Source organism: Heloderma suspectum, chromosome 5, assembly GCF_057233095.1.
Source record: "Heloderma suspectum isolate Gila_16-S chromosome 5, 16-S_ref, whole genome shotgun sequence".
Lineage (NCBI taxonomy): Eukaryota > Metazoa > Chordata > Lepidosauria > Squamata > Helodermatidae > Heloderma > Heloderma suspectum.
The window spans coordinates 51,427,744-51,448,683 of record NC_139462.1 but is presented as its reverse complement, the minus strand read 5'-3'; the positions used below and the strand labels follow the sequence as shown (position 1 = coordinate 51,448,683).

The 20,940-nt window shown below is 43.5% G+C and overlaps 2 protein-coding genes across 14 annotated transcripts in view; one reads left to right on the top strand and one right to left on the bottom strand.

Annotated features, from left to right (window-relative positions):
• Positions 1-1,023, bottom strand: part of LOC146343887 (UPF0462 protein C4orf33-like) — a 110,611-nt gene extending 109,588 nt beyond the window's left edge. The window contains exon 1 of the mRNA XM_084856046.1: positions 26-1,023. The gene's annotated coding sequence lies outside the window, so the exon portion shown is untranslated. The remainder of the gene's footprint in view (positions 1-25) is intronic.
• Positions 1-20,940, top strand: part of SCLT1 (sodium channel and clathrin linker 1) — a 105,061-nt gene that overhangs the window by 69,851 nt on the left and 14,270 nt on the right. For 7 of the 13 annotated variants that reach the window (XR_014792066.1, XM_084856030.1, XM_084856034.1 and 4 more), the window contains exons 20-21: positions 16,096-16,174; positions 17,258-17,353. Coding sequence is in view for 11 of the 13 variants with exons in the window: in XM_084856030.1 (XP_084712156.1) it covers positions 16,096-16,174; positions 17,258-17,353 (175 nt within the window). In the remaining 2 variants the exon portion in view is untranslated. Of the gene's footprint in view, positions 1-863; positions 7,506-12,399; positions 12,522-15,944; positions 16,175-17,257; positions 18,511-20,940 lie in introns of those variants that run through there. The other 6 variants (XR_014792067.1, XM_084856032.1, XM_084856040.1 and 3 more) reach the window with 6 other exon arrangements.

Genomic DNA, 20,940 nt, shown 5'->3' with positions numbered 1-20,940 from the left:
GGGGGGGGGGGGGCTACCTTCTTACCTGTTATGGCTGAAGCGTGACATGTTTTCAGTGGTGTTCAAGGTACCTGCAATTCCAAAAGCCTCCTACAGTGATGCTGAAAGAGGTCATAGAGTCATGTCAGTGTCTCATGCAGGAGCTAAAATGGTAGCAAGAAACATGGGCATTGGGGTTGGGGAAAAGCATAAAATTCTATGAATTTACTTTTGGCTGCATCAAAGCTGGCTTAGGAGAAGCTTATCAAACACTTCATATAAACAGGGAAGAGAATTTAAAACTAAGAAGTCCGAGCTGCAAATACCTGCTCTCTGAAATGGGCCTGAAATTGCCCGGGCTTTCCTCAGGCCATTTGTATGCCCTGCTTGTTCTATGTCACATACAGAATGGATTAGTTATGTGATAAAAATGGACACCCCCCCCCCCCACAAAAGCTCTGAAACAGGCAATGATTGTAGAAAAATAAATATTAATGCAGTACTATACAAGTGGCAATATATATGTTCTTCCTGCACAGAAGTCTTTTGTAGGAAAAATGCAATGTCTGAAATGACCCTACGGGAGTTTTCTTTAAAATAGTTATTTACTCAATTCTTCCAGAAATAGTTGCAAAACTTTAAATCCTATTATCAAGCTTATGCACACTCAAATCACACATTATAGTGATCTGCAAACGTGTGAAGATCTGCTGTAGCAGGGTTGGCACACACTGCTGCACATCAAGAAAACTCTGGCACGTAGCAACTTGCATGCATATCTTACATAGCTGTGGCACCTTCCCCCAATAGCAGATGGGTGCCAATCAATTTTGGAGCAGATGAAAAGGAGCACTTGATCTCATGCTGGATACCCCTCTCCACAGGCAGAGGTGATTGGTATTATGAAGAGCTTCGCTCACTCTTGTGGGGCCGCAGTGGCTTAGTGGTTAAGACGCTGAACTGCAGACTGGAAGGTTGGCAGGTCAGCAGTTCGAGACCCGAGTGCCGTGTGACGGAGTGAGCTCCCGTCTTCAGTCCCAGCTCCTGCCAACCTAGCAGTTCGAAAGCAAGAAATTGCAAGTAGATACATAGGTACCGCCTCGGCGGGAAAGGTAACAGCGTTCCGTGCACCTCGGTGTTCAGTCATGCCGGCCACATGACCACGGAAGCATCTTTGGACAGCGCTGGCTCTTTGGCTTAGAAACGGGGATGAGCACCGCACCCTAGAGTTGGACATGACTGGTTGGGGGCACCTTTACCTTTTTTCACTCACTCTTAAGCCAAAGACTCCTTTTCACCATTTCCTGCCTGACACCTCATTAGGACTGTGAGAGGGTTTTGCTTTCCAGTCCTAATTTGCTTCTAAAACAGATTAGGACTGGAACCAGGAGCATGCCCTTTATTTGAGTTTCTCTGGAATAAGTTTGCTAACTTTAGTATGATTTTATCTCTGTGGTAACTAGTTATTCCTAGAAGAAACCAGAGGAGATGACCATGTCAGGGTTGAATAATTCATTTTAATAAGATGTTTGCTACCCCATTTTGAGTTCCTTTCTCTTCCACCTTGCTTTCCATTTTTTTCTTCTTGACTAGTTACTCATGCAAACATAATTTATTATTCTGTAGCAGCAGGATAACATAAACAGCTTTCTCCAAGATGAAATAAGCCTAATGGTTTTTGTTCCAGCTTACATATGCCACTGAAGTATCCATTACACTCAAATTTTCCATGATGTATCTCCATGCTCCAGGCTGTTGAAGAGCCATAACCTGAATTCTAAATATTTAAATGTGGCATGGCCAGATATTAAAGGCACAATTACCCTTGGCTTTTATTCCTTGAAATACTGTTTCTTTTTTCATTCTGCTTTAACAACAGTGTTGTTTGCCATTGAAAACGAAGTGCTTAGCTGGTGAAATTCTGTTCCTCTTCTGGCTAGGAGTACATTCCTAGATGGGATAGGATCCTCCCTCTAGGACTGGAAAGGCAGGGCTAAAGAGCCACTTCCTGAGAGATTGGAGCTACCTACCAGTCTCCAGGATAGCTAAACAAGGAGCCAGAAAGGGATATCTGCAATAAACACAAGCTACAAGTGGCCAAGACAACTAGTGACCAAAGTACAAGGGCAGACCAAGACTGCTTCCAAATCATAAACTGCAAAAAATCAACCCAAGGTAACGTATAGAAGAAACACTGTAAGAAATCAGGATTTGTGTAAATTCCAGGGGTGGGAAGAAAGTCCTAACCACATGTAGAACAGATTATCACCAGGTAAGAACTTCATTTTCTTTTTTCCCCTCACGACTAGGAGGACATTCTTACATGGGATATAAAAAGCAGTACATCCCTGGGAGAGAGAAAATTCCATGTCCAAATACCCATCAGATACCAGGTCCTAGGACTTGAGAACTGTGTGAAGGAGGCAGCTAAAGGCTGCCTCATCTGAGGTGTAGGTATCAAGTTTGTAGTTCCTCATAAAGGAATGAACAACAGCCCATGTAGCTGGCCTACAAATCTCCTCAAGTGTGTCTCTTTCCCAAAAAGGTTGCTGCATACTTTCCAGAATTTGCAAATTGTAGAAAGGAGAAAAGGAAGAACAATACATGCTTTCAACCAGCAACTAAGGGTAGCAATAGAATTTTTTTAACCAAGAGAACAAGGTTTAAAGGAGATAAAGAGACGTACGGGCCTAATACAGTCCACATAAAACTTAGAGGCATAACAGATATCCAAGGAGTGCCATTCATCCTCTAGGAATGGGTGGATGAGGACAGAAAGATGGCAAAGCCACATCCAGCATTGTGTGGAGAGCTGAATCAATCTTAGGGCTAGAGGATGGGACAGGGTGGAATATTACTGTCAGTTTGGAAGATACAGATCCCCAGTTTCTGAAACTCACGCTGACGTGACTGCCACCAGAAAACTGGTTTTAAGGGTGAGCATCATTGGTGAAGCAACTCTCAGAGATTCAAATGGTTGAAGGGAGAGAGCTCTGAGAACCACAGTCAGACTTCAAGACAACAAATGGCAGACTGCAACAGGAGGTATGAAAGAATGTCTTGATCAGAAGGTGAGAAGAGATAATGTGACCTTCAGATGTTCCAATGAAGCCAGAAAGCAACAAAGCTTGTCTGTTTAGGGCAGAGAACAGAATTCAGGCAACCTGGAAGGAAAAACAAAACAGTAACAGAAATGGTTAGGGCTGCTATACCAGACTTAGTCTGCTAGCTCAAAAAGGCCCTCCAAGAGATGTTGCATATCCAAATAGTGGCAGGATTGCTAGAGGTTATCAGAATAGAAATCAGTCAAGTGACAACCCGTATTTTGGAAATTCTCAATTTCAGCAGATGGAATGGATGAAAAACTTGGTGAAGCAAATCCCAGGACTTCACAACAAGCCATGGGTCTTCCACTGAGAGAGCCATGAGGTCTGAAAACCAGGATGCCTGGGTCAATTGGGGGCAATGAGAACTGCATCTGCCTCCTAATCCCTGATTTTTCTGTTTGTCTTTGAGCTCAGGGGAAGGGGAGAGAAGGCATACATAAGACCTTGTGGCCAACAAGCTTGAAGAGTGTGCACTAAGGTTCTGCCTCTTTCCTTCAGTCTGTTTTCATAAAGAGCAACTTGCCTACTTGTGTTGATGACAAAAAAGTCTGTTACCAGAACCTGAGACCTGGATGAGATTGGAAGAAACATCTTCCAGTTTACACTCCACTCAGTCTCGCTGACAGGTTACCAACTGAGCCAGTCGGTTGAGTTTTGAACTCTCAGATGTTCGGCTATCAAGGTTGTGGTGCTTCTCTGCCAACTGAAGCAAGAATATTGCCTGCTTGAGAAGCTGAGGAATCTCCTGCCCCATGCTTGTTCACTTAAGCTTTGGCACTTGCATTGTCTGTGCAAACTAGGATGTCTCTGTCATGTAATCTTGGAGTAAAGCCCTTGAGGGCTAGGTGAAACTCTAGGAAAAGTATGCTGTGTGATGGCTTTCCGTGAGTTTCAAGTTCCTTAGGCAAATGCCTCATTGTGATAGACTTCCTAGCTTGACAGGCTGGCATTGGTTTTTACTGCAATCCTGACTGGAGAAACTATAAGGGAAGCGTGAGCCAAATCTCACTCTTGGTCTACCAGGCCAGAGATCTGCAAATCTCTGGGAGAAAGGAAGTTTGAGGATTCAAATGAAAGGATATTCGATCCTGAAATGAAAGAGGAAAGGGTCTGGAGAGGTCTAGAATGGAGGCAGGATCAAAGACACTCCATGCTGGACATCATCATCCTCAGACGCATCATGAAAGAGAAGAGGCAGACTGAACAAGTTCTTTTGCATTTCAGATCAGACAGGGATGCAACCCTCTCCTCTGAGAGGGAGGCAGGGAGAAAATTTGTTCAGACTGTTATCCAGAAGAACTCTTCAAGTGCTAAATCTTTTGAGCTCACACTAGAGAGCTGTTATCTTCATTGGCTAGAAAACCCAGATGCCTGAGGAGGAGAATGGTTGTCACATCGTAGGCCCCGGAGAAGAGGATAGCTGCCAGAGGGTTCAACCCATTCTTTCTTGATAGCAGTCTCAAGGCACACAGAGAACAGAACAAAGGGCTCTAAGGAAGAGAGGCAAAGAGAAGCCATGAGAAGAGAGGCAAGCCATGGAAGAGGCAATAGAAAATGTGGCTTTTAGCCACATCAAATTCAGGGCCTACTTTTTCCTTTTGAAGCATCAGAGGACAGGGGCGCTTAGAGCTGGAATAACTCACTGCCTTGTTGTTGCCCTTCAAAAGTGTTGGATTGCTACCTAGGGTCAAGCCAGCCGTTGACAGCTGTCAGTCCCCTGAGGAGCAGATGGGGAGAAAGTGGATGCCTTGCTCTCAACAGAAAAACTCTTTTGAGACAGAGAAGGCTGTAGGAATTGCTCCCTTAATTCTCCCTCAGAGACCACAATAAAGTGGAATAAATGCCTGAGGAATAGGAGCACACTGATGGCAAGACCTAGGCCAGGCCTTTCCCCACCAACCTGGTATGATGTGCTGGGAAACTGGAAGGGTCCGAGTTGTTCTTGCTGTTCCTCAAACCAAGAATTTTTTAAAAAACACATCTTTCTTGCTTTCTCTCTCCACCCCTACCCCCCAAGATCTGGGAAGCTCTGCAAAAACCCTGTATCACTGTTTCAGGCATGGAAACAGAGTGGAGATTGGTGGGTAGTTCACACCTCTTAGGAAGTGCCTCTTCAGATGTAGCTCTTCAGACCTGCCTTCTTGATCTCAGAAGCGTGACCTTGCCCATCTAGGAATATCCTGCTAACCACAAGAGAAGAATATGTTGTAAAAACCTGTCTAGAGCTTTTTCTTTCAGTATTACCTGAAGCTTGTACTGGATATGCTTTCTGGTTGAAATGCTTTATCAGTTGAACTTTTGATTGTTAAGATCAGCTAACAATAACACGAGCTAAAACAAACAAGCAGAAACCCAAAATGTGAATGAAGTACCTCCTTCAATACACTACCAAAGGTGGGTTCAACCCATGACATACTTGATTGAGTTAAATGCATTGGGGACTGGGAGAGATACGTTATACTGCTTGTGAACTGTCGCCTTTCCTTGAGTGGCTACAATAAATAGGAATAAAGTGGTATAACATCTGATAAACTGACTGTCATATCTATTATGGTCTTTGAAACTTTGTAGACAAACATGGCACACTACAGAAATTTTTTTCTGTGTCTGACAGTCCATACTGTGACAGCTGGAGATATCTTGTAGAGATTTAAGATATTTTCTATTATAATGGGTATTTCAGGCACTGTTTCCATTTTGAACAGGGTTAAGCAATTATATCCTTATTAAAAACAATCTAACACACCTTTCGTGAGGAGAGCCTTGTCACTCTGGCAGTTATGCTCTAAGTAAGACATGGATTTAACAGATGGTTTATTTCTGATGCTTACAGATACCTTATCTGTGAATTTGCAGTATGCAGGAAGAGTAGGGCAATATAAATACATCATATAGGTTTGTGACGTCAGACGGGGAGTATATGTGCCCCCAATCCAGCTCCTGTCATCTCCAGGCCTGAGGCTAGGATGACAAGTGTCCCAGTGTCATCCCCTTCAGCCCCTCTCCAAGCACAAGCTGGTATTCCCATTTGTGTTTTATGACATATCATTGTTTAATTGTGGAATAAGTACCTTATGAATTGATGTGCCACAAAGCATGCAGTTTAATTTTTAATAACTTTATCCATTACGGTGGATTTTATAGTTGCTGCACATGGACAGAACTAGAGATATCCTTATTAAATGGCCTGTTGCACTACCTTTCCCTCTCACCCCCATCTTCCTAGTTCAAGATGTAAGGAGTATGTCCAGATCATTTTCCTCTGGTTAGCAGTATGCTTTTAACCTTATTTACATACCATGTCCAATATATTAACTAGCTGAGCTGTCATGGAACCAATTGGTTCAATTTAATGCTATTGACAGGATACATAGATTATACAGGTCTTGGGAGTGCTTTTACATGGGGAAGATGACCTAGAAAAATGATTGGGAAACCTATCATGGTGTTAAATGTAAATAACACAACAAAGACAATCATAAATTTTTCATTTCATTTATTATATTTCTATACCACCCCGTAGCCAAAGCTCTCTGGGCGGTTCACAAATCTTGAGTCTAATCTGGAGTGTAGGACAAGATTGAGACTTATAGTCTGACTGATAAATGAGACCACTTGCTATGTTAACATGTTCTAAAGCCAGATTAGTCTCCAGTGAAATAATTCTGATAAATTTGATATCTTTGCTGGTGGATGTTGCAACTGCTCCCCTTCATGTTTTTTTGTAACAGTTTTTGTCTTTTACATCGACTGTATCCTTCCAACAGCTATTGAAATTGTTGGCCTTGGTATCTAACTAACATTGGAAGATGGTACAATCCGTTTCATATTCCCTCCCATCCACAGTGCTCAAGCACATACTCGAGAAGAGGCCATATTGCTTTCCCTCACGTTGGCAATGTGTTGGAAGGCAGTAACCCATATCTGCATCCACAAGCTCCTGGGTCCTCCTCAGGCAGAAGAAGTCTGAAATGCAGATAGCAGCAGAACTAAACACCATTTCACCAGGGAAACAACTAGGGAAGGGAGACCTGCCATTCCAGTTACAATGAAAAGGTAACTCCATAACCACAACAGTGTTTTCACTGCTTCTACAGCGACAGTGCCAATAACACTACACACAACATGTATCTGTGACTATCTCTGTGATAGGAATACACATTTTGCAAGGGGGGCACTTGAAGAAGGAAGAATGCATAAGTACAATAGCAAACTCACAGGAGGAAGTACTTTGACCTGACTGGTAGCTCAGATGGGAAACAGCAAAGCAATAGGGCTATGACAGGTGTAAGAAGGCAGGGACCTAACAGAAGCAGATGAGATTAAGAAGAGGTGGCAAGAATACACAGAAGAACTATACAGGAAAGATCTGAATGTCCCTGATAGCCATGATAGTGCGGTCACTGAACTTGAGCCGGACATCCTAGAGAGTGAAGTCAAGTGGCCCTTAGGAAGCATTAGTAACAACAAAGCTAGCGGAGATGACAGTATTCCAGCCGAGCTATTTAAAATCCTAAAAGATGATGCTGTTAAAGTGCTGCATTCAGTATGCCAACAAATCTGGAACACTCAACAGTGGCCACAAGACTGGAAAAGGTCAGTTTACATTCCAATTCCAAAGAAGGGCAGCGCCAAAGAGTGTTCAAACTACCGCACAATTGCGCTCATTTCACATGCCAGCAAGGTGATGCTCAAAATCCTACAAGCTAGGCTTCAGCAGTATGCGAACCGAGAACTACCGGAAGTACAAGCTGGGTTTAGAAGAGGCAGAGGAACTAGAGATCAAATCGCCAACATTCGCTGCATCATGGAGAAAGCAAGAGAATTCCAGAAAAACGTCTATTTCTGCTTCATTGACTACGCTAAAGCCTTTGATTGTGTGGATCACAACAAACTGTGGCAAATTCTTAAAGTGATGGGAGTACCAGACCACCTTACCTGTCTCCTGAGAAACCTGTACGAGGGTCAAGAAGCAACAGTCAGAACCAGACATGGAACAACCGATTGGTTCAAAATTGGGAAAGGAGTACGACAAGGCTGCATATTGTCACCCTGCTTATTTAACTTATATGCAGAGTACATCATGAGAAATGCCGGGTTGGATGAATCAGAGGTCGGAATTAAGATTGCTGGGAGAATTATCAACAACCTCCGATATGCAGACGATACCACCCTAATGGCAGAAAGCGAAGAGGATCTCAAGAGCCTCTTGTTGAGGGTGAAAGAGGAGAGTGCAAAAGCTGGTTTGAAACTCAACATTAAAAAAACTAAGATCATGGCATCTGGCCCCATCACTTCCTGGCATATAGAAGGGGAAGAAATGGAAGCAGTGACAGATTTTACTTTCTTGGGCTCCAAGATCACCGCAGACGGTGACTGTAGCCATGAAATTAAAAGTCGCTTGCTCCTTGGGAGGAAAGCTATGGCCAACCTAGACAGCATAGTAAGAAGCAGAGACATCACCTTGCCGACAAAGGTCCATCTAATCAAAGCTATGGTTTTCCCAGTAGTAATGTATGGCTGTGAGAGCTGGACTATAAGGAAGGCTGAGCGCCGCAGAATTGATGCTTTCGAACTGTGGTGCTGGAGAAGACTCTTACGAGTCCCCTGGACTGCAAGGAGGTCAAATCAGTCCATCCTAAAGGAAATCAACCCTGAGTGCTCCTTGGAAGGACAGATAATGAAGCTGAAGCTCCAATATTTTGGCCACCTAATGCGAAGAGAAAACTCCCTGGAAAAGACCCTGATGCTGGGAAAGACTGAAGGCAAAAGGAGAAGGGGACGGCAGAGGATGAGATGGCTAGATAGCATCACGGATGCAATGAATATGAACTTGAGCACGCTCCGGGAGAGAGCGCAGGACAGGAAGGCCTGGCGTGCTATGGTCCATGGAGTCACGAAGAGTTGGACACGACTGAACGACTGAACAACAACAAAAGTGAGCCCCACCTTGAAGGATATGCGCAAGTGGCTCCCAAAAGGCAAAGCCTAACCCTTGAGCGTCATCCTGGCAACTACAGATAGATGACTGTGTTTCGCTTTCTATAGAATTTGAATTTTTTCAAGCCCAAGTTTGTATTGGTTTGTGAATTTTTTTATATCCACACAAAAATTCATATGCATTTCCATGCACATGTAAATTTGTGTGCAGTTTTCCCTAAGGTATGCATTTTTGCAAGCACCTCTCCTTAATGGATGCCTTTTTATATGCATTTTTTATTGTAGAACTGCATCGCAAAGTTCAGAGAAGTGTGAAACCCGAAGGATAATTGCAGTCCAGTTCCCATATTAGTTCAAGAAGTACGAATTATATCGGCTCATATTTAAATGTGGAAATGAATTTTGCCCCCACCCCTACTGGCAACAATAAATTTTAGGTGGCAAATAAGATGAAGCAACCAGACTAAAAGCCAGTCCTCCTAATTCACTGGGAAACATCCTATCCACACAGCTACAAGAGAGAGAGTAATCTTCAAGGGCCCCAACTTATATTGTAGCCCTTCCCATCACCCTGAGACCCAAATAGGCCCATCCATATAGCCCTATAATGAAGGGGACTGATATGAAGCTGTAGCCTACTAGAAAAACAGAGGGCACACATACAAGAGGTTGCTGGTGTGTTTCCAAAAACAGAAGGTAAGAAAGAGCCACACAGGCATGGTAAGGCAGTGTGATAGAATATCACAGGGGCTGGAGAATATCACAGGGGCTGGAGAATGGACTAATTGTCTCTTCAGATTTCCATCCTCCAATCATTCTATCCAACCCCACTGTCCCCGTGCCCCCCATTTTCATTTGATTAATCAGTATCTGCTTTTTGCTTATGCATCATCTTTATATCAAACTTTGTTTAATATAAATCTTTAATGATGCTCTACCATCATTAAAGCAAACATCACTGAAACAGTCACAGCTTTGATTGAATGACATAAGTAGTAGAGCGGGTATCATGGTATAGGGTAGCCAACCTTTCTGGTTTTGAGACTAAGGAGAGTGCACAAGAGGAGAGACAGGAGCAGTTTTCTCCATCACTGCACCCCCATACTGGGTACTTCTGCACCTGTTACATTACTGTCTGTCATGCACATTAGAAAAGAAAAAGAGCCCTGCTAGAATAAAAGGTTGGCAACCCCACAGATGGATTAGCTTCCCTCTGGCAGCGGCTGCTGCTGTAGGTCTCACTCATGACATAAAGGGGTGGGGTACATCCTTGCCTTTATGTGGAATAGCTGTGTGATGGACTAGGGAGAGATGTGAGAGATGGGGGTGGTAATGAATAATGGGTAGCAGCTGTAATACATACCTCCTGTGATCAGGTGCTCATTAGGGGTTGCTAAGTGAGTATTTAAGAAAGCATGCTGCTGCCTACATGCTCTTCAGTTATTCATACCTCACCCTAGCTCTCTACTCTCACATTGTGAAATCAATAGTAGGAGATTAAGACAACACTCACTGTTCCGCAGTTTAGACCCTGGCTGTTAGTGGCAGTCGTGAATGCTTAAAAGGCTGCCCTATTCATATAAAAGAGGGAGGTATAATTTTAACAGGAAAGGGGTCATATGGGTGAGAACCCCCCGCCAGCTTAGTTCCCCAAGCTGGTGCCCTCAACACATGTTGACCTAAAACTCACCACCATCCCCAGCCAGCAGAAGGCTACCTAGTGGTAGTGGTAGCCAGGAGATCCGGGTTCTAGTCCCCACTCAGCCATGGAAGCTCACCAGGTGACTTTGGGCCAGTCACAGACTCTCAGCCCAACCTACTTCACAGGGTTGTTGTGAGGATAAAATGGAGAGGAGGATAATGTAAGTTGCCTTGGGTTCCTTGCAAGAGGAAAAAAGGTGGGATATAAATGAAATAAATAAATAAATAAATAATTCCTCAAGGCGGTATTTTTCCTCAGCTGAGTTTTGATAGAAGTGACTGGGCAAATAACTCTTGGAGAGAAGGGCTAGGCAGAGGTCAGCAGCAGGTAGCCGGCCAGGGGGGGATTAAAATCACACCTGCCCACCCTCTGTCCATGTGATTTTGGCAGTTCCATGTTTTCACTGACAGCTCTGTGCTTGACACATCTAGTTTGGCCCTTAGGCTGTAAGGAAATCTAAAAGTCACGAGAGCTTGCCAAGCAATGGTAAAAGGTGGAGTATTAGATTATGTCTCCCAACAATGGTGACTGTATTCTGCATTGTTGCCTCTGTTTCATGGGGTGGGGGGGTTGCAGGGGTTAGAAGGGTGGCCAATAAGATCTCTATGTTGGGGTAGGGGTATTTATTTAAAAACATTTCTATGCCATTTTATATTTTAAAATATCCAAAGTGTACAAATAAGATAATAAAAAATCGTAACAATAAAATAAGATTAAAAACCCAGAACAAATTATAATAGACTATCCAAACCAGCAGCAGTGTATCCTGACAATTTAAATGGTCAGGAAATGCCTGTCAAAACAAGTAAATTTTCAGCATGAGGCAAAATCATATCATTGACGTGTGCCTTATGATGGCTGAGGCATCGCCAAGAGGGTTGCATCTGCTGATCTCAAAGGACAGGAAGGCCAATATAGAAGAAGGCACTTCCTGACATTAACTGGTCCCAAGTAATTTAAAGCTTTCTACACTAATAACAAAACCTTAAATCTGATTTGGTAATATATTGGCAGGCAGTGCAGTTCCTTCAATACAGGTGTAATATGCTCGTGGTAAGCTGCATCCTGCACTAGCTGCATCTTCCAGACCAGCTTTAAAGGCAGTCTGACATAAAGGGCATTCTAGTAATCTAGCCTCAAGGCCACAGTGGGTCACTGTGCCCAAGCTATCCCTGTCCAAAGACAGTCATAGCTGGTGTATCCACTGAAACTGGTAAAAGGCACTCTAGCCACTGCAGCCACATAGGCTTCAAGGGACAGAGATTAATCTAGCAGTACCCCCAACACTACATACCTGCTCCTTCAAGGGGAGCGTGACCCCATCCAGAACAGGCAACTCACCTATTTTCTGGACCCAGGAACTATTCAACCACAAAGCCCCCATCTTACCAGGATTCAGCTTTATTGGCCCTCATCCAGCCCACCACTGCATCCAGGCACTGGCTCAAGTCCGATGCAGAAGTTACAGAGAAATAGAGCTGGGTACACCACATCCTGAACTCCACCCCTTTCCCTCTTCCCTTACACTATCACTGCAGTTACACTTAACCTACGATGGCGTATCGTCATCCTTACACCACCACCATGTAAGGTGACATAGGCTGCAAGCAGTGTTCTTCAGTGCAAGGGCCATTGGCAGCTCCAAAACTCACTCATTCTCTCTCTTTGCAGAAGCAGCTTACTCTCAGCATGGGCTCTCTAGCTTCCCATTGTTTGCATTTACTGGTGTGCCGGCTGCTGTGATTTGGGCTCCCCGAGGAGGCTTTGGAAGTGGGGAGTCAGGAGACCTACCACTTGTCAGCTGTAAGATGGCTGGGGCTGGGGGGAAAGGAGAATACAGGAAGAATCAGCAGCAATATCTGGCCCTGCTTTATCATCACTGTCGCTTCAGGATTAGGATATTTCACCACCATTTGGGGTCAGTTCCACAATAACATCCACAAAAGGAGGCTTCAAAAACTGTCCACCCTTTTAATTGTAGACTGCCATAATTTCTGTCTTCTGTGTTCAAGTGGTCCCATTTTCTCAAACCCAAGTTTGTATTCGTTGTATCTATGGTGGGGGGAGGTAAAGTGCATTGGCTTGCTGCAGTGCGCAGGAGCTGGAGGGAAAATTGAATGTGCAGGCGAGAGAGAGCATGGAACTGTGCTGGGAGATTCCGCAGCACTGAGTAGGGCAAAGATTCATTCCAGTACAAGGACCAAGTGAGCCTATCAGAATTTGCCTGCCAGGGCAGAAGACCCCCCCACCCCTCACCACATTGTCCAGAAAAGGCTCCTAAGTGGCCTCAGTAACTGTGATGGGAGCCAGAGTGGCTCCTGCTTGAAAAATAGTCAAGATCACTGACTTAAAGGATTGAGTGTCTATCCTATTCTTGTTCATTTGGTGTAATTTGAGGATAGGGTTGCACTATTTTTTCAAATGTTATATTTTCAGTTTGTAAGGCATATTATTCCCAAGGATAAGGATACTTAAAACAAACTAATATAGCTAAGACAAAATGCCCATTAAAATATATATAGCTGAATAGCCCCAGGCATTAAAACAAGGTCTTAAAGAGCTTCCAGGCTCAGTTTTAACAAATCTCCAAGGGAATTCCTTGAAGTGTCTTAAGATGCTCAGATCTCAATAATGCTGATTCAGTGTATGCTAACTGTGCATGCACCTAATGCTGGAAAGTGACCTCTGTGCCTTTTATTTATTAAAATCCTTTCACTTTAGCAAGGAGACCTATCATGTTGAGAGTCACTTTGAAAGCTAATTGGCTGAAAAGTAGGTTATAAATGTTGAAAATAAATGAAAATGGGTCATTACATTTTTCTGTGTTCTCTTCAGAGATTTCTAGATATCTTCATTGGCAGCATTTATTGAGTAACGAGCTGTAACCTCAATCCAGTTTGCTTATTTCTTAAGTCACAAACTGTACTGAGGAGTCACTAATGAATTTAGTGAATTTAGTCCATTAACCTATTGCACAAAGATATGGTGTAATTTAAATGAACAATCCTAGGTACATTTACTTGGAAGGTCCATCAAAATCAAGTGGTTTAATATGTTTAGAATCCATACTCTTACTGTTATAGTGACAAATGTGCCTTAAATGGATTACATGTCATTCATAAGAAATCTAGTGGGACTTAAGGCTGTGCCTAGTACAAACACAAAACAGCACAAGGTCAAGATGCCAGCCATCTCATGTACACGGGAGAGTCTGCAATTTCCTCCTCTGGCTGCAGCTCCTTGAACTACATCAGATGTTGTTCTACACAGGTTTCTCCAGCTTTGGCAGCAGCGTTTCAAGGCAGTATGGGAGGCAGCAGCAGGAAGGGGGTGCAGATGCAGGCTCCTCATGCAGCTGTTTGGATCCCCTTAAACTAACACTTATTTTGAATAAATCAGTTTTTATTGGCCTTGTTTTTGAATCAAGGTTGTGCCTTTGTATTTCTAAACATTTGGTTATACAAATCTCTCATGATTTTCCCAGACTGATCCTTGCGGAATAGTAGAGCTGTTCATTAGGTATTAGCTAGAGCAATGTTCTTTGACATACCATCTAGTCTATTAAATAAATTACATTGCATTTGGGGGCCTCTGCATCCTCTCCTTCATTCCTACCATGTTGTTTTTGGCTGAAATTCTGTAATACTTGGCAGCTAGAACTGTTTATTCTAAGATATTGATTAAAAATGTTAACAGGATGAGAAACAGCTGCAGGTAGTGGCAGTCTACAAAATATATAATTACTAAGAATAACTGAAGCATATTACAGCATAACTCAACAGAAAAAACATCTGGAATGTGCTGTATGTGTCACATGAGAATTTTGCATTAAACACTTCCCACAGCTGGCAGATTTATTACCTCTTCTGCTTTACTATTATACAGTCCACCTTTTGTTTTTTATTCATAGGCATTTGTTAGTAGGCACTTGAGTAATTTTCTCTAAACCTTTCTTTACCTATTTTAATTGGAAGAAAGTTTTGGAATATGTACTAACAGTGAGAACTGATTATTACTTTAATTCTTCAATTTTATACTGGCTGTTTAAATGTGTTATGTTCTTTGCTGTGGTACTTTACAAACAGCACAATCCTATGTATATTTACTCAGAAGTAAGTCCCACTATGTTCAGTGGGACTTAACTCCCAGGGAGAGTGGGGGTGTTTAGGATTGCATGATTAATCCTGCAAACAGTTTAGGATTAAACTGTTGAAGACACAACTAAAAAATAACTAAAAAATAATGTTTTGGTGGTGTTTGATCTCAGTAATTTCAGTAGAGTTACACTTGAACCTGAATCTTTCTCCGCAAGCACGAAGTACCCTCAGTTACATCTTCAATAGTTTGGATGTTGACATTTTGGTTTTGCATGTAGCTGGACTTGAATACACAAGTGGGAGAAAAAATTTCACTAATGTTAAACAGAACAATCCTAAATGGGGTCAGAGGGGAATGAAGTGCTGGAGCCTGCACCACTCCCAAAGCCTTGCTAGCTCTCACTGGCCAGGGCAGGAGATGCGAGGAGGCAGCTCTGTGGGGCTTTTCAGCCTTTCGGATCTTTCAAAATAATCCCCCCATTGAAAGCAAGGTGGGATTAGCTATGCTGGCTCCAGTGGGGGGAAATTAGCTATGCCTTTGGGGGGCCTATACTGGTGGCAGATTTACACCTGCAGAGTTTTCCACTGAGGCCTCTAGGGTGGATGCTCACCCCAAGCTAGCCAGTGGAAGGGCACCCCCCCCCCCCCCCCGCCGATCATAAACGTGCCTGAGTACCCATCTGAGGGGTTTAGGGCTGCTTTGAAAATCATTTGTATATGATGTCACTGTTTTGACATTTTAAAAATACTTGTCTACCAGTTACTTCAATATCAGCAAAAATCCAGAAGGGCAACTGTGTTAGTTTGTTGCAAAGTAACATGCTTGATTTGGGATGCTTCTTGATCATAGGGGTTTGAGTGCTTGCTCCTACTTTTTAGCTCAATAAGGTTCTGAGTTGCAGCTGTGCGCAGGCTCAGGTTCCCACATGGAGACCATGAAAAAGAAATATCTAGACTTTATGAATGTTAATATGTGATGGAGATTATTAATTTATTGTGAAAGCATGTCATTTTGTGAATGGATCTAAGATTTTATATATTTGCTAAAACAAAGTTTTGTTCTACATTGTATCTAACCCATCACAATGCTAAGGATCAACTTTCTTGATATCTTTATAGATACTATCTTTTTCATACTTCATAGGAAAAAAAAGAATTTGACAGAGGGTGGAGGGAAGAGTACATGATCCTCCTACATTCCTCAGGAAAGCAGTTAGCTCAACAGGTACATTGGTTTTTATTAATGAGTTTCCTTGATCTTATTTGATAGAAGTGAGCTGAGTCGGCAAAAAATTCACACCCAGGAGTTACTTTGTCAGCTGGAAAGAGCAAATGAAAAGGTTATTGAGGTAAGATAATGAACCTCATCCAAATGTTATGCTTCAACTAGATGTAGATCTTGGAACACTCTTACTTAAACCTTATTGGTATGAAACATCCGTTCATTTTTTGCTGTGAAAGTTTTGGGTTTCAGAATTGTTTAGTCAGAAAAGCCTATCTTCTGATCACACACATTAGAAGTATGCTCGAAATAGTTAGCAATTTGTTGCTATTAAAACGTTAAAATATATTCTCATTCATAGCTAATTTTGTGCAGTGATTCAAAAAATGTTTTTTGCTAGTAGATGGCTTTTTTCTGTGATCCTTAGCTTGTTTGTTTTTTTTTCCTATAATGACAGATTCAGTGTTTGTAACAATCTGTTTTTAAATGCCCTCATATGCCAGGGGTTTTTTGCCTGTTTAAAATAAAACTACATCTTATTCTTAACATGTTAATTAAAAGCGAACTTTACCTTGTTTATGAGAGATACAGTTTGCCATATATATCTAGTTGTAGCAGTGCTATGCTTTATAGAGTAAAAGCCCCTTTTTTTTTACTTCACCTGTGTCCATGCTCTAAAAAGAGACCCATTTATATTATTGCATAATAATGTTTATATCCACATGCAAGATAGACAAAGAAACAGAATTGGACATCAGTGCAGCAATATCCAGCCCTGCTTTATCATCGCTGTCACTGTCACTTCAGGATTAGGATACATCACCACCATTTGGGGTCAATTCCACAATAACATCCACAAAAGGAGGCTTCAAAAACTGTTCACCCTTTTTAATTGTAGACTGCCATAATGAAGTCTATGAAACCATGTCCAGCCTCCACACATAGGAAGTCAGCATATATATTTGTAGCTTTCTTCAAATTATATTTTGTATAAAAAGAGTTGCATCACCAGACACTGAAAACTGGAAATCCCTGTCCAGGTTAGACACAATGCATGGAGCAATCTGTCTTGTCTTCCTTTGGTATTAGATAGTTCCTGGATTTGCCATTGACTATGTTTTTTTTTTTCTTTTTCAAAGCTTGCTTTTTGCAATATGCATGATCTGATAACAGATGCATACATTTGTAATGAGCTGTTTCTTTTATATAGAATGAAAAATTAATGATGGAACATCAAGAAAAAGTCAACAGACTTCAAAGGCGACTAAGTCAGGCAGAAGAGAGGGCAACTACAGCATCTCAACAGGTATCTAAATATAAACGAGACAACACCCTTAATACAGCTACATGATCAGAAATCTTATAAAATAACAAGAAAATCCTGGTTCTCCAGTGGTCCTGGGGTGGTATTGTCTATATGTTTGGGAAGTGCCTCCTTCTCATTGGTAGACAGGGCTCCAGCAAGAAATGACACCAAGAGAAGGGGCTTCCCCTCAACTCCCCGACCAGCCCTGTCTGGCTAGCAGGCAGCAGGTTTCTGACGTGGCTCATAGCTGAGCCCCTGTAACACCATTTGAATTGTTCTTCAGCAATGTATTAAGTTGTGGGAGAGATCCACACTTTCAGGCAGGGGCTTGGGCCATGCATGGTTATGCTCCAACCCCTGAAGTCTGAGGAAAAGAATGCGACTGAGGAGAGAAGAGTGTTCCTGAGGAGAAATGGCTTTCTGCTCCTGGAACAGCTTCCTCAACTCTGCTTCTCCTCCTTTCAACACAGAGCAGGCAAGCAGCCAGCGCCAAAGCAAAAGAGGGTAGTCAGCACTGCTATTTGGGCTGCATATTTCTGTCACCTCCCCACCACCTGATCTGGTCAGGAGCAAGGCAGTTGCTCGGCCACAGTGACCCACCACCCAGTGCTTCACTTGGGCATTCCACAGCACCTCGCAGCAGGCAGACACCAATGTCAACATTGCAGAGTGACGGTGATCGCTCTCCTCAATCACAGTTTGGGGGCCAGCACTCCACCTCTGGTTCATTGGCTTGCTGCAGCCATAAAATGGCACCCAAAAGCAGCTATGTCCCATGGATGCCAAGAAAGCAGTGAAGGTAACGTAAGTAATGATGGCAGCGGCCCCATGTGGTGGTGCTTAAGATGACTGTTGCAGTTAACTGTAGCAAGAGGCTGTGGGCCTCAGTTGTATTTAAATCTAGAAGAAGAAGCTGGTTTTCATCTTAAGAAGCTGGTGTCTCTCCTTTTGTGGAAGGAAGCTACTCTGAAACCCATTATTGCAGCATTATATGGAGTGGCAAGGCAGCTCTCTCTCCATATTCTCCTGAAAGAAAGCAGCTACCTCTTCTCTCCCACTCATGAAGCACAGGGATGAAGTGTGACAAAACACAAAGGACTGCACTGCAGCCCAACAGTTCAGATAAAAACAGAATGGAAAGGAAGGGCAACTGTCTCCATCCCCTCCTGAAAAAGCAGCTACCTCTCCCCTTCCCCTCATGAAGCACTGGAATGGAGTGTGGTAGGAGCCAACTGGCAGCCCTTTGAGTCAAGTCAAAATGGAGAGGGATGGTGGCTTCCAGGCCCCCTTTCTTTCTCAGTTGCTCATCTCCCTTCTCTCTCAGAAATCAGAGCTAGTACTGCCACCCAGAAACTGAAGCACATGTAGGGATGGCGGAGATTTTCTCCCCAAATCTTTGGGAGGCCGAGCGCCGACACATTCAGCCCCCCGAAGTTGGTTGGGAAATTCTCCACCAGCTCCCCGCCCCCCCCCCCCCCGGGACGGGACTTACCTTCAGCGAATGTCCCTCTGGGCGGTGGGTCCCGGCGGCGGTTCAGCGCGGGCGGGGGCGGCGGCCGGTCTCCCGACCGGCTGCCGCCACCGCCATTGCAAAAAAAAAAAAAATAAAGTAAAAAAAAAAAAAACACCCGTGATAGGCTACATAACGATTTACGTAGTCTATCACGGCTAGATTTCCAAAGTCAGCCGTGATAGGCTACGTAAATCGTCACGTAGCCTATCATGGGTGACTTTGGGGGGAAAAAAAAACGCGTACACAAATGGCGGCGGCCCATGGGCGCCGCCATTTGCGTTCCTTATTTTGGCACGTCTAGTCTACGTAAAGATTTACGTAGACTACGGCGAAAATAAGGGCACGCTATTTGCGTTGCCCTTATTTTCGCCGTAGTCTACGTAAATCTTTACGTAGACTAGACGTGCCAAAATAAGGAACGCAAATGGCGGCGCCCATGGGCCGCCGCCATTTGCGTATGCGCTTTTTTTTTTTCAAAGTCACCCATGATAGGCTACGTGACGATTTACGTAGCCTATCACGGCTGACTTTGGAAATCTAGCCGTGATAGGCTATGTAAATCGTCACGTAGCCTATCACGGGGTCTTTTTTTTTTTTTTACTTTTTGTTTCGCGGCCGGGGAGACGGGGCGCTTCTCTCCGGCCTGAATTTCGGCCAGGTGAGGCGGGAAGCCTCCCCCCCGGCCTGAATTTCGGCTGAGCGAGGCGGGAAGCCTCCCCCCCTTCGCCTGAACTTCGGGGGGGAAAGCGAAGCGCCTCCCCCCCACCGCGAAGCCAAGCTGTGAAAAGGTAAGTGACTTTCGTACATCCCTAAGCACATGTTGCAAATAGACTCTTTTTATAGGGGATCTTTGTGTACAATTCAGTCTTCCAACAAGGCTGAGCAGTGTCTTCTTTCCCTGAAAATAAGTCTTTTGTGCACTGATCTATTGGGAAATAGTGGACAATTGAGGATCCTAGACAATTCCTAAATTTTAGACCAATTATAGATCTGACAAAGGAAAGTTGGCAAAGCGGTCTCTGAGAAACTTTCTGCCCGTTTCTCCTCAGAGAAGGGCATGCTCTCAAACCCAGGCATTTTTCTTGAGGAAACAAGTTTGGTAGGATTCGGAGTAAAGTTAGTAAGACCTTATAACTTGAATTACGGGAATAAATCACCATTCCCAACCTTCTAGCAATACCATCACCACCACACACCAAAACAACAACAATATCTTCTGGTTAAGAAACTGAGTTTTGGCTGAGTGGCAGAACCCCACTATACTTCCCAATGGCAAGTCTAGCCTGACACTACATTCTTGCAGAGAGCACGTGTGATTTGGTGGATGGTGTGTTGCATTTTTACTGGAGAGATTGGGGTACAGATCCCTACTTGACCATGGGACATTCTGAGTGGTTTTGAGAATATTATTTTCTCCCAGCCTAATTAACCTCTAAATTGCAAAGGACTTAATGCTTTCTTTCATAAATTCTTTTGGGGTTCCTCTCCACCAAGAATATCTTTGAAAAGCATGCAACTTCCAGGTAACAAAGGCAGATTCGGTTTTCTGGATCTAGTTGCACACCATTGGCCTTATTTGCTGGGCGAAGAGGATCTAAAGAGCCTCTTGTTGAGGGTGAAAGTGGAGAGTGCAAAAGCTGGTTTGAAACTCAACATGAAAAAAACTCAGATTGTGGCATCTGGCCCCATCACTTCCTGGCATATAGAAGGGGAAGAAATGGAAGCAGTGACAGATTTTACTTTCTTGGGCTCCAAGATCACCGCAGACAGTGACTGTAGCCATGAAATTAAAAGACGCTTGCTCCTTGGGAGGAAAGCTATGGCACACCTAGACAGCATAGTAAGAAGCAGAGACATCACCTTGCCGACAAAGGTCCACATAATCAAAGCTATGGTTTTCCCAGTAGTAATGTATGGCTGTGAGAGCTGGACTATAAGGAAGGCTGAGCGCCGAAGAATCGATGCTTTCGAACTGTGGTGCTGGAGAAGACTCTTACGAGTCCCCTGGACTGCAAGGAGGTCACATCAGTCCATCCTAAAGGAAATCAACCCTGACTGCTCATTGGAAGGACAG